The sequence below is a fragment of the Vipera ursinii genome, assembly GCF_947247035.1.
Source record: "Vipera ursinii genome assembly, chromosome: 7".
NCBI classification, from domain to species: Eukaryota; Metazoa; Chordata; class Lepidosauria; order Squamata; family Viperidae; genus Vipera; species Vipera ursinii.
In genome coordinates this window covers 22,607,736-22,620,798 of record NC_139521.1, presented here as the reverse complement: position 1 = coordinate 22,620,798, position 13,063 = coordinate 22,607,736, and the positions used below count along the sequence as shown (strand labels likewise).

The 13,063-nt window shown below is 42.7% G+C and overlaps 1 protein-coding gene across 2 annotated transcripts in view; it reads left to right on the top strand.

Moving 5' to 3' along the window:
• The window catches only part of LDB2 (LIM domain binding 2), a gene marked incomplete at both ends in the record, with an annotated part of 349,034 nt that overhangs the window by 97,574 nt on the left and 238,397 nt on the right, over window positions 1-13,063 (top strand). For both annotated transcript variants that reach the window (XM_083366938.1, XM_083366937.1), the window contains one exon: window positions 1,687-1,789. In XM_083366938.1, the coding sequence (XP_083223064.1) occupies window positions 1,687-1,789 (103 nt within the window). The remainder of the gene's footprint in view (window positions 1-1,686; window positions 1,790-13,063) is intronic.

The window sequence follows — 13,063 nt, the reverse complement described above, 5'->3', positions numbered from 1 at the left end:
TTTTGTGATGGCCACCAGGCAGGCTGAATAAACAAACATTACATCTAAGGGATAGAGAGGGGCAATTAGCACCCCTGTCTTCTCTTTCTTCCTTGGAATGGCAGAATCCAGTGAGGGGTGATGAGATTTAGGTTTGCACAGATAGGGAGTTAGAAAGGAAATATAAATGGATTCTGACATCCAGCAACGGGGCCAGCAGTTTGACATGCCTGCTTTGGGGTATTATAAACTTGATTAAAAATACTTCAAATACATTTTGTGATAGAAAAGGATGGGTCTGGTAGAAGCCATGATGATGTCATTGCTCAACTGAAACAAATTAGCTAATTTGAATGATGACTTGTATGTTGTCATTCCATTGTACCACATACACATAGACATACAAATATGCAATAGAATGGTATGCTGTAAACATAACACTAATTCAGTGGATGCGTTGTATATCTTATTGGTTCTCCCTCATATGGAAGGAAGGGAGGGACGGAGGGAGGGAGGGAAGGAAAGATATATTGATGTGTCTGCAAACCCTGTTTTTTACTTCTACCTAACCCAACTGCCTATGATTTTGAGATATGCATACTGGATATATCTTGGGAAGTGAGACTGGGTGCCAATATTTATGGAATTAGATTATCATTGCTTGTTCTAGGGTAATATTTCTAGATATGACACCCTGTTTGAAGCGTCATTGCAATGTAGATTTATTTTAGCATGATAAGTGTGGTGGCTAAGGTCTGTTGTATTTCTTAAGCATTCTTTAAATGTCACTAACTTGACAGCCTGATCTTTTGCTGTGGTGAATGAGAAAATATGATCACACTCCCAAGCAGGGCTCATGTTTGAACAAAAAGAGTGAAAATCTACCTTCCTTTTAAATGTACTGACAGTCTTGCTCAGTTGCCTGACAAGGCAAAGCACAAGAAGTAAAGTGGAGATGGAATGTACTGCATACCTACATTTATCCTATCATGTGTCCATTTAACATAAAACTATTCTTTAAAAATATTTGTTTGATATGTTAGGAAATGAGATTATAAGCAAGATGCACAGCATTCTTCATTATTAATAAAGGATCCTGGATAAATGGGGTCATAAAAATCAATAAACTGTATGGTCCAGGTTTTATTCTTTGTTTATGCATGAGATACCCTAAGAGGGTATTGATTGATTGCACAGTCCCATCCAATGTCTTTAACACCCCCTCCCAATGCAGAGGCCTCTCATTATTAGCAATATTAGCAATATTTTAAAAGAATAATTATAAATTATAAAATACGGGAATTGCAGGTGGAATATTGGGGTGTACAGAACGAAGTTTGAATGTTTATGGAAAATGAAATCAATTGTTGTATCAGTCATGCCTGGAGCCCTTGGGGAGATACTTAAAGGAATTCCTCTATATTTGGGGATATTGAATTTTATCACACCTGGGCACCCTTGTTTTACCAAAATTCCACCTGCTTGAAATTGCCTGTGTTCTTAGATCCTACTGTAATAATTATTAGGTCCTTGGTTAGAACCTTAATTATTAAATTTCTACCAGTCTTAGGCTGTTAATCTAACTGTAGATTACTGATACGTAATAATTTTCCTGTCTTGATATTATTTAGATAGGAAAATATATTGTTTTTAAAATAATAAAACATACCTTTCCTGTTTAAAAAAAACATTTTCTCTCTCTCTCAGGACAGTGACAACCTGTGGTGGGATGCCTTTGCAACAGAGTTTTTTGAAGATGATGCAACCTTAACACTTTCCTTTTGTTTAGAAGATGGACCAAAGCGATACAGTAAGGGAACAAATATATTTTAATATGCCACTAGCTTGTGGCAAAGCTGAAGTTATCAGTGATGAAATGAGGAGATATATAAAGTCCTCCTTCAACAGTGGGTTATATTGATTATGAAACTCTTCTTCTGACCAAATTTAAAGGTTAAAGTAAAAGTGAAATGATCACTTTCAAGCATCCAGTCTGTATGTGAATAAGAAGAATAAACTTCATGTATATGACATTTATTTGGAAAGCTGAATTGGAGGTTGATGGGCAGGCAGATTATGGGCAGGCAGATAATGTGGATAAAAAGACTTCTGGTCTGTTTCTGTCACAAATAAAAGAAACAAGAAAAGCCTCCAAGCAGGATTATATCCCAGAATATTTCCGTAAGCCCAATTCTTTTTTAAAGAGAGTTTCAGTTGCAGAATGTTTATATTATACAGTGTAACCTTCTCATGGTTCTTTTGATCCAGTCTTCAAATAATGGCAAATTATGACTAGCTTGATACAAAGGAAAAATATATCCCTGGTGTAGTTAACTACATGTGGGTTTTATACTTCTGAGCAGTTGTTCAGTTATGGTCTTCAAGAGTCAGTTCAAAGACTCATCGTATAAAAAATAGGTACATTCTTATATATTTATAAAGCCTTAAAGCAGGATTCCCTTTCAGCATGTTTGTCCGTTTGACATATCTGAAGGTACTCTAGAACCACTTCCCATCTGGGTTTCTGAAATGAAGGGAGGTCCTTAGCAGACCTTAATCATTAAATCATTATTTATTGATATGACATGATTTGTTCTTGCCTTATGGTAGGCCAGCCATCTCTACTTTTGAACATTTTCCTATTATGTGGCAAAAGAAGGAGCATTATCACGCATCACTTAAATAACCTGTGAAGTTTATTTACACAAAACAGTGTGATAGTCACCAATTTGGTGATATTTAAAAGAAATTTGAATCAATTCCTAGAGGAAGGTGTATTGAGGGCTACCAGTTGTAGATTCCAGGTTGGGGGTAGCATATTTTGAAATATCAGTTGTGGGAGAACAGTGGTGGGAAAATGATGTTTTTATCTCCTGCTTTTGAGCACATGGCTGATTGTGAAAAATAAAGAAGGATCTTTGTCTCTTATATTTGCTAGTGTTTAGAACATTTCTCTTAATACCTACTCACTGATGACTGACCAAAACCCAAAAGCTGTTATTGTTTATCTTAAAGCATGTATCTTCTGTATTTCCATAGTTCTATGAGAAAAGTGAAGACAGCATGCATGAGCATAGGTAACTCTTGCAAGACTCCTTGTCTTTGAAAAAGACAGTAATCACACAGCCCCCAAATGCACCCACTGACAGATCACTGTTTTATTTGGATTGAAAAAGAGCAGCTGTACCGAACAATAAAACTGTTTAATCTCACTTGCAAGCACTTTGTCATTCATTTCATGCTCAAGTTTATAGATTTGCTCTCTCCTGAACTATCTCCATTTAGTTGTTGTTCAATCAATAGAAATTAGTTGTGATAATAGGAAGGCTCCCCCCTTCAGCTGATAAAACAACTAACAAATTTGACATCTGACACCATCTAATTGGGTTGAATCAGCTGCAACCAATTTTGCCACAGGCTGCAATTTGAAAATCTCTATAGAGTTTTCAGTTGAAAACTGTCAGCAGTTATATTCTGTCAGCAATATTTTTTTAAAATGGTGTTCAAAGTATAATCAGGGAGCCCATATCAAGTAGACAGCTCAAGATAACTGATAAAGTGGATTAAATGCATGGAAGTGAAATAGTGACTTTAATCACTACCCAAAATAAAAGCATAGTACAATATGTTAACCTCAAAAAAAGAAAAATATATGAATCACGAGGGAATGAAAAGGCAAAGTTTGCATATGTTCACTAATGCCTGTTAAAGTGGGAATTAAAATTTAGAGAAGATTTGAAGGTAATCTAATTGATGTTGGATAAGCAAATCCATTTTGAAACCTTCTTTTTTACAAATTTTTTTTTGTTATTGTTAGCTGCTAAGTCATGTCCGACCCCTTGCGACCCCATGGACAGTGTTCCTCCAGGCCTTCCTGTCCTCTACCATCTTCTGGAGTCCATTTAAGCTCACACCTACTGCTTCAATGACTCCATCTAGCCACCTCATTCTCTGTTGTCCCCTTCTTCTATTGCCCTCAATCTTTCCCAGCATTAGGCTCTTCTCCAGTGAGTCCTTCCTTCTCATTAGGTGCCAAAGTATTTGAGTTTCAACTTCAGGATCTGGCCTTCTAAAGAGTAGTCAGGGTTGATCTCCTCTAGGACTGACCAGTTTGATTGCCTTGCAGTCCATGGGACTCACAGGAGTTTTCTCCAGCACCATAGTTCAAAGGCCTCAATTCTTTGGCACTCAGCCTTTCTTATGGTCCAACTTTCACAGCCATACATTGCAACTGGAAAGACCATGGCCTTGACTATACTCACTTTTGTTGGCAGGGTGATGTCTCTGCTTTTTAGTGTGCTGTCTAGATTTGCCATGGCATTCCTCCCTAGGAGCAAACATCTTTTAATTTCTTGGCTACAGTCCCCATCTGCAGTGATCTTGGAGCCCAGGAAAATAAAATCTGTCACTACCTTCATTTCTTCCCCATCTATTTGCCAGGAATTGAGAGGGCCAGATGCCATGATCTTGGTTTTCTTAATGTTAAGTTTCAAGCCAAGTTTTCCACTCTCCTTCTTCACCTGCAACAAGAGGCTCTTTAGTTCTTCTTCACTTTCTGCCATTAGAGTGGTATCATCTGCAATTTATTTGTAACACATGCCATTCTATTGTACTTGTCCTAAATTGCTCTTCCATGATTAAACTGGAATAAAACATTACTGATTTCATTATTATGAACTTCTTACTATAATCCAGAAATTGCCAACCTTGGCAACATTAGAAACTTTTGTTGGCTTCACGTGAAAGATCTTTTTTATTTCTATTTTAGGCTGTCTCCCAGGGGCATCTATGGGGTAATATCAAAAAGTCAAAATACTCTGCAACCATACAATGAAAGCCCCACCCCTTTTTGGCAATTGGAAAAGTTTTCAAAATTATGCTTCTGTAAAGTGTTAGAATTACTTTTAATCTGCTGGAGAAGAATCATGTTGCCCAATTATTATCGGCCGTTGATTAAGAAAAAACAAGATTCTTATAGGCAAGTTGCTCCATATTTATTCAGAATTCTTTCATTTATGGGATTTCTATGTGGGTGGATTTTAGGTTGTTCTGTTTGTTGTCCAATGTAAGGACTTGCTTAGGATTCTTCCTCCTTCCTTCTTTTTTCCTCCCTCCCTTCCTTCCTGCATCAGATACATGCCAGCAAGCTTTCCATTTACTAATAATTTCTTGTGCACTTTAATATTAATCTGCTAGTTTTTGATATCCTTCCATCAGGTTCTTTTCTATATATGGCCCAGATAAAATTTCTGCTAATTGTTTCTCCATCTCAGTTGAGCTCAATAAATAACGCTGATCCACTGAAAGACATTGCCATGTCATGTTCCTGTTTTGCAAAAATGCATCTTCTTCCATCTATTGTATTTGTGAAAGATACTGTAGAATGAGCTTGGGTACTGAATGGTTTTAGTCTATAATTTAACAAAGCATGCATCACTGTGTGTGAATTGGGTGACTGTGTAAATTTATTTAATAAATGAATAAAATAAATGAAATGTATCTTCCGGGGACGGGGAGGACTTTCTGGAAGTGTGATACCTTTTTTGCAGGTAGGTTTGAGATAAGTCCCATTGTTTTCTAGGAATTGCATGCCAACTGTATAGTTTCCTTTGTGAGCCCATTTCTATTACTGGACAAAATTATTGTGAGTTTCTCCACTCATTTTCTGGCCTTATGTGACAAAATGGTTATATCATTTCCTTTTGTTCTTCAAAAGAAAATTACATTAACCAAAAGTAATACATTGTTCCTGTTTCCAGGCATAGGCTAAGTCCCAATAATTAAACATCACTCAATAATTAGCACATGGCAGAATAATTCTACCTTTGTGTTCCCAGTTATCCTGCCTGCTCTCATTTTTTTGCCACATCTAGAGATAATTGCTCTATCATCTCTGCATACATAAAGCTGATGCCTTTAAATGTCATAAAGAAAAAAGAATTTTTCTAGTTTTTTTTTGTTTTAGCAGTTGCATTCTGCATTCTCAAATGAAGAGTCCAGCCATCTTGTTTAGTTTTCTAAAACTGACTGCTAAATCCTCCCAGCCATCCAAATCTGATCAAGCTAAGGCAGTCTTTCTCAAGCTTAGCATTTTTAAAAAAGGGTAGATTTTAGTTCAAGAATTTGGAATTAAATTGCCTTGAGACAAAAGCCCAAGATCACTGGTTCCCAATCCTGCATTACTACAACCTGATGCTGCTCTCTTCTTTAATTATTAGCAGTAGGCTTCTATATCTTTCAGCTTTAAGACCCAAAATGATAAAAAAAATATTCAACAACCCAAATTGTCAGAACAGATGGAGGAGTTGAATGAATAAAGTGTCCATAAGAGCTTTGTGTTCACAACATTAACACCCTTCCCTTAATTACTGGGGAAAATGTCATCATTAGCCCCCCAATAAAACAGAATTTTTAGATTCTGGAATCACCAGGGAAGAAGATATTTGCACTGCAGAAGGAGAGAGGCAAGTTGTTCTAAAGAAAGATTGCTTCCAGTTCCCCCACCTCCCTTAATTTTCTAGCTAGCAGGAACTGGCACCAGGTCATTCTGTTTGGCTGAGCTGGGTTGGGTTGAGTAGGGTAGGGTAGGGTAGGGCAGGGCAGGGCAGGCTCTAAGATACCCAGAACCCAAGTGATAGAGGGCCTTATATTAACCAGCACTTGAATTTCACTTGCAGCACACTAGCAATGATCACAATTCCTGCAAAACAGGTGTGATTTGTCTGTAACGGTTCTTCCTTTGACCAGGCAGGGCATTGCATTTTGCATGGATTATAGCTTCAATCATCTTCAGAGTCAACCCTAGGCAGAGCTAATTGCAGCAGTCCAGCCACTACCCTATCAAACTTCCCTATCAAACAAATAATTCAGAACAATCTTTGTTACATAGCGGGTTCTTTGGTGTAGGAATGACGACGCAAAGCTGAATACAGGATAACTCATTGTTTATTTATTGCTGGAACTGCACTGAGGCAAAGGCTGCAACCAGCTGTAATATATAGTTTAGCCCCCAGGCGGCAGCCAATAGGTTTGAATCAACCATTGCTGCCTGGGGATAGCCAATTGCAGCACAGGAGACTGGTAGTCTGGGTTGCTGGAGAGCCGTTAGCTGCTCCAGCAACCCACGTGGTGTATCACAAGAGCCCAGTACATAACATCCCTCCCCTCTTAGATCAGACTATGACAACAACAATTAGTCTCAACAGTTGTCAAGACTCATTATTCAAACACACACAAAGTAAAGTGATAATAATAAAAATAATAATAACAATGTGGATTACAATGAGTTTAAACAATGTCTCAATGATCAGGCTTCCATTTGCAGTAATAGGCAGTTACACATAGCACTGGTTTTTGTAGTCTAGTGGCAACAGGTTTCACAACAATATATAGCTCTTTATTTTACAATGTAATCTGCAAGGTACAAAGGAGGCTTGTGTGCCCTAGAGGAACGTCTCGGAGTTCCCATCACTTTGCAGTCTACCAACTTACCCACTGGGCTGGGTAGATTTGTGTCCCTTTGTGCTCCTGAGTCAAGGGGATTCGATGCACTCTGGCTGGCCTCACCAGGTTGGCCCACCCCAGAGTCAGTCTGTTCGGCAGAGTAAGCACAGCGGTTGCTGAAGTTCGGTTGGCTCGCTTCGTCAGGGGGTCCATATTGTACTCCCGAGCTCCCTGGTTCTCCCTCTGGTTCCATCTCAGTTAAGAAGGAAAAGTCCTGGTAGTTCATGTGAGGGCTGGCTTGGCCGCAAGTTTGAGGACCTTGGGAGGGACATATAAAAAACAAGAAAAAAGTTAAGGAAATGATTGGTCCATTAGTGGGGGTAAGTGGCAAGAAGGTGACAAGCAATAGGGAGAAAGCAGAACTGTTTAACTCATTTTTTGCATCTGTCTTTACACAAAGGGAAAAACAGTCCAACCTAACAAAACCAATGCCGTAAAAAACAGAATAGAAACGCAAGTTAAGATAGGCAAAAAAATAGTAAGTGAACACCTGTCCAGCCTAGACGAGTTCAAATCACCAGGACCAGATGAATTACACCCCAAAGTTCTCAAGGAACTGGCAGATGTGATCTCAGAACCACTGAACTATATTTTTCAAAGATCCTAGAGCACTGGGGAACTACCAGAGGACTGCAAGAGAGCTGATGTAGTTCCCATCTTCAAAAAAGGGAAAAAAATAGATCCAGGAAACTACAGACCTATCAGCCTGACCTCAATACCTGGGAAGATTCTAGAAAAGATAATCAAACAACAAATCAGCGAACACCTTGATGCAAACAAAGTCATCACTAAAAGTCAACATGGGTTTGTCAAAAACAGATCATGCCAGACAAATCTTATTACATTCTTTGACCAAGTGACAAAATTAGTGGACCAGAGGAATGCTGTAGATGTAATTTACTTGGACTTCAGTAAGGCATTTGATAAAGTAGATCACAACCTACTACTTGATAAGATAGAAAAATGTGGGTTAGATAGCATCACCACCAGATGGATTCGTAACTGGCTGACAGGCCATACTCAGCGCGTGGTCCTCAATGGAACTGCATCTACATGGAAGGAAGTGTGTAGTGGGGTGCCCCAGTGCTCTGTTCTAGGCCCAGTGCTCTTCAATATCTTCATTAATGATTTGGATGAGGGGATAGATGGGGAACTCATCAAATTTGCAGACGACACCAAGCTGGCAGGAATAGCCAATACTCCAGAAGATAGGCTTAAAATACAGGAGGATCTGGACAGACTCAAACATTGGGCGCTATCTAACAAAATGAAATTCAGTGGTGAAAAAAGTAAGGTTCTACATTTAGGGAGGAACAAATCAAATGCACAGGTATAGTATAGGCTCAATAGTAGTAACTGTGAGAGGGATCTCGGAGTCCTAGTAGACAATCACTTCAATATGAGCCGGCAGTGTGCTGCAGCTGCCAAAAAAGCCAACACAGCGCTAGGCTGCATTAACAGAGGGATAGAATCAAGATCAAGTGAAGTACTAATACCACTTTACAATGCTTTGGTAAGGCCACACCTGGAATGCTGCATCCAGTTTTGGTCACCATGATGTAAAAAAGATGTTGAGACTCTAGAAAGGGTAAAGAGAAGAGCAACAAAGATGATTGGGGGACTAGAGGCTAAAACATATCGGGAACGGTTGCTGGAATTGGGTATGTGTGCCTTAGGGGAAGCCTGGGAAAGGATGGCCACAGAGGCACTTGACCGAGTTGTACCCTTGCGGCCCCTGACCCGGCGCAGATCCCAGTGGGCTCCATGGTTCTCCGCAGAGCTCTGGGAGATGAAGCGTCGGAGACAGGGCCTGGAGAGCGCTTGGAGGTCCAGCCGATCTGAATCCGACCGATTGCAACTAAGAACCCATATTAGGTCTTATCTCGCAGCGATAAGGGTGGCGAGGTCTAATTACTTCGCTAACCTTATCGCGTCCGCAGATAATTGCCCGGCCGCCCTGTTTAGGGTGACCCGCTCCCTCCTTAATCAGGAGGTGAATGAGGAACCCTTGCAGGGGCGTGCCAAGGAGTTTAGTCAACATCTGTTCGACAAAATCGCTTGGATTCGGACCAGTTTGGACTCCGACTGGGCAAAGTCTGACGATCAGGACACGGGCGGTCTTGTCAATGTTATCTGGGAGGAGTTCGATCCTGTGACTCCGGAGGAAGTGGACAGGATTATGGGGAGGCTGAGCTCCACCACATGTTTATTGGACCCGTGCCCTTCCTGGCTGGCTTAGGCAGCCCGGGAGGGGACACGAGGCTGGTTCCAGGCGGTTATATCTGCCTCTTTGAGTGAGGGTAGTTTCCCCGCCGCCTTGAAGGAGGCAGTGGTGAGACCTCTCCTCAAGAAGCCTGCCTTGGACCCAGCTGTGTTAAATAACTTTCGTCCGGTCTCCAACCTTCGCTTTCTTGTGAAGGTTGTTGAGAGTGTGGTGGCGCATCAGCTCCCTCTGGTTCTGGATGAAGCGGATTATCTAGACCCGTACCAATCGGGCTTCAGGCCCGGGTACAGCACGGAGACGGCATTGGTCGCTCTGGTGAATGATCTCTGGAGAGCTCGGGACAGGGGATATTCCTCTGTCCTAGTCCTATTAGACCTCTCAGCGGCTTTCAATACCATCGACCATGGTATCCTGCTGCGGCGTCTCAGGGGATTGGGAGTGGGAGGCACGGTTCTTCAGTGGTTCTCCTCCTATCTCCTGGGACGTTCGCAGTCGGTGTTGGCAGGGGGGCAGAGGTCGACCACGAGGCCTCTCGCTTGTGGAGTCCCTCAGGGGTCGGTCCTCTCGCCTCTCCTGTTTAACATCTACATGAAACCGCTGGGTGAGATCATTCGTGGTTTTGGAGTTGGGTATCATCAATATGCTGATGATACCCAGCTTTTCATTTCGACCCCAAACCACCCCAGTGATGCCCTCGACGTGATGTCCCGCTGCCTGGAGGCGGTTCAGGTCTTCGACTCAACCCTGACAAGACCAAGTGGCTGTGCGTACCGGCATCTCGGGATATTCAGGATATCCCATCTCTCTCTATGGGGGGTGAGTTATTACCCCCCGTAGATAGGGCTCACAACTTGGGAGTCCTCCTAGATTCACAGCTTTCTCTAGAAGACCATATAGTAGCTGTGACTAGGGGGGCCTTCGCCCAGGTTCACCTGGTGCACCAGTTGCGGCTCTATCTAGACCGGGATGCCTTACGGTCACTCACGCGCTCATGACCTCTCGTCTGGACTACTGCAACGCTCTCTACATGGGGCTACCCTTGAAGACCACTCGGAGGCTCCAACTGGTACAGAATGCAGCCGCGAGAGTTGTGTTGGGAGTTTCCCGACACTCCCATTTTACACCTCTGCTCTGTAAGCTGCATTGGCTTCCAGTTGTCTTCCGGGTGAGATTCAAGGTGTTGGTAATGACCTACAAAGCCCTACATGGCATGGGTCCGGAATACCTTGGGGAGCACCTGCGGCCGGCGTCAACTTCCCTCCGCCCAATACGCTCCCACAGAGAGGGCCCCCTCAGGGTGCCACCGGTCAAAGACTGCCGACTGGTGGCCCCCAGGGGGAGGACGTTCTCTGTGGGCACACCAGATTTATGGAACCATCTTCCGGTTGAGCTCCGGATGGCGCCTGACCTCCGCTCCTTTCGGCGCGATCTCAAAACCTACCTTTTCGAACAAGCTGGCCTGGCCTGATGGGATGGGCTTGGGTTTTATTAATGTGTTTTAACCTACTTTTAATGTGTTTTAACTTATTCCTGGGCATTTTGTTTAATCGTTTTTAATTTTTGTATCTTGTTTTTGATATGTATTGCCCTGTTCACCACCCTGAGTCCTTCGGGAGAAGGGCGGTATACAAATAAAATAAATAAATAAATAAATAAATAAATAAATAAATAAATAAATAAGAGAAGGGTGAGGGGTGACATGATAACAGTGTTCCAATATCTTAGAGGCTGCCACAAAGAAGAGGGAGTCAAGCTATTCTCCAAAGCACCTGAAAGCAGGACAAGAAGCAATGGATGGAAACTAGTCAAGGAGAGAAGCAACCTAGAACTAAGGAGAAACTTCCTGACAGTTAGAACAATTAACCAGTGAAACAATCTGCCTCCAGAGGTGGTGAATGCTCCAACACTGGAGGTTTTTAAGAAGAGACTGGACAGCCATTTGCCTGAAATGTTATAGGGTTTCCTGCCTGAGCAGGGGGTTGGACTAGATGACCTCCAAGGTCCCTTCCAAATTATTATTATTATTATTATTATTATTATTATTATTATTATTATTATTATTATTATTATTCAGTTCTCGCTTACTGGCCATTCTGGAAACCTTTTCCTGAGCTGATCAATGTGTCTTCTGACAACTCGCCCTCCCTCCAACCCCACTTCATAAGATAGGGGTCTGGATGCCTTGGTGATTTGACCAGGAACCCACAGATTCCCCTGACCATAGTTCCTTCCCCAGACCCAATCGCCCATGTGCAGCCCCCTTGGGGGCTTTGGTCGAGAGGCTTCTGCTGCCACTCTGTCTGGATGCAACCTGTCCAGTTTAGTAATCAAACACCTCCCCCAAAGTAGTTCTGCAGGACTTTTACCTGTTGCAGTGCAGGGCATAGAATGCTGGCAGAGTAAAAATATCTGCCAATATGTGATGTGCCTCCTTTGTTGTCCTCACCATGCATTCAGCTTGACCATTAGAAGATGGATGAAAAGGTTCTGACGTTGCATGTCTGATGAGATTAGCTATGAGGAAAGCCTGAAATTCAGCAGCAGTGAATTGGTCCCCATTGGTAGCACTGTTTTACAGTGGTTCTCCTCCTACCTCCTGGGTTGTTAGCAGTCGGTATTGGCAGGAGGGCAGAGGTCAGCCTCGAGTTCTCTCGTTTGTGGAGTTCCTCAGGGGTCGGTCCTCTCGCCCCTCCTGTTCAATATCTATATGAAGCCGCTGGGTGAGATCATCCGTGGTTTTGGGGTGGGGTATCATCAGTAAGCTGATGATACCCAGCTTTTCATCTCTACCCCAAACCAACCCAGTGATGCCCTCGACATGATGTCCCGCTGCCTGGAGGCAGTTTGGGTCTGGATGGGGAGGAACAGGCTTTGACTTAATCCCGACAAGACCGAGTGGTTGTACATACCGGCATCTCAGGCAATCCAGCATATTCCATCTTTGACTATGGGGGGTGAGGTGTTACCTCCCCCCTTAATAGGGCTCGCAACTTGGGCGTCCTCCTTGACTCACAGCTAAGTTTGGAAGATCACATAGGAGCTGTGGCCAGGTTTTTTTTTTAAAAAAATTCCATTTATATCCCGCCCTTCTCCGAAGACTCAGGGCGGCTTACAAGCTTAGCAGTTTGCCCAGGTTCGCCTGGTGTGGCAGTTGCGACCCTATCTGGACCGAGATGCCCTACTTACAGTCACTCGTACGCTTGTGACCTCTCGAATAGACTACTGCAATGCTCTCTACATGGGGCTGCCCTTGAGGACCACTCGGAGGCTTCAACTGGTGCAGAATGCGGCCGCGCGAGTTGTGATGGGGGTCTCCCGATACACCCATGTAACGCCTCTTCTCCGCGAGCTGCATTG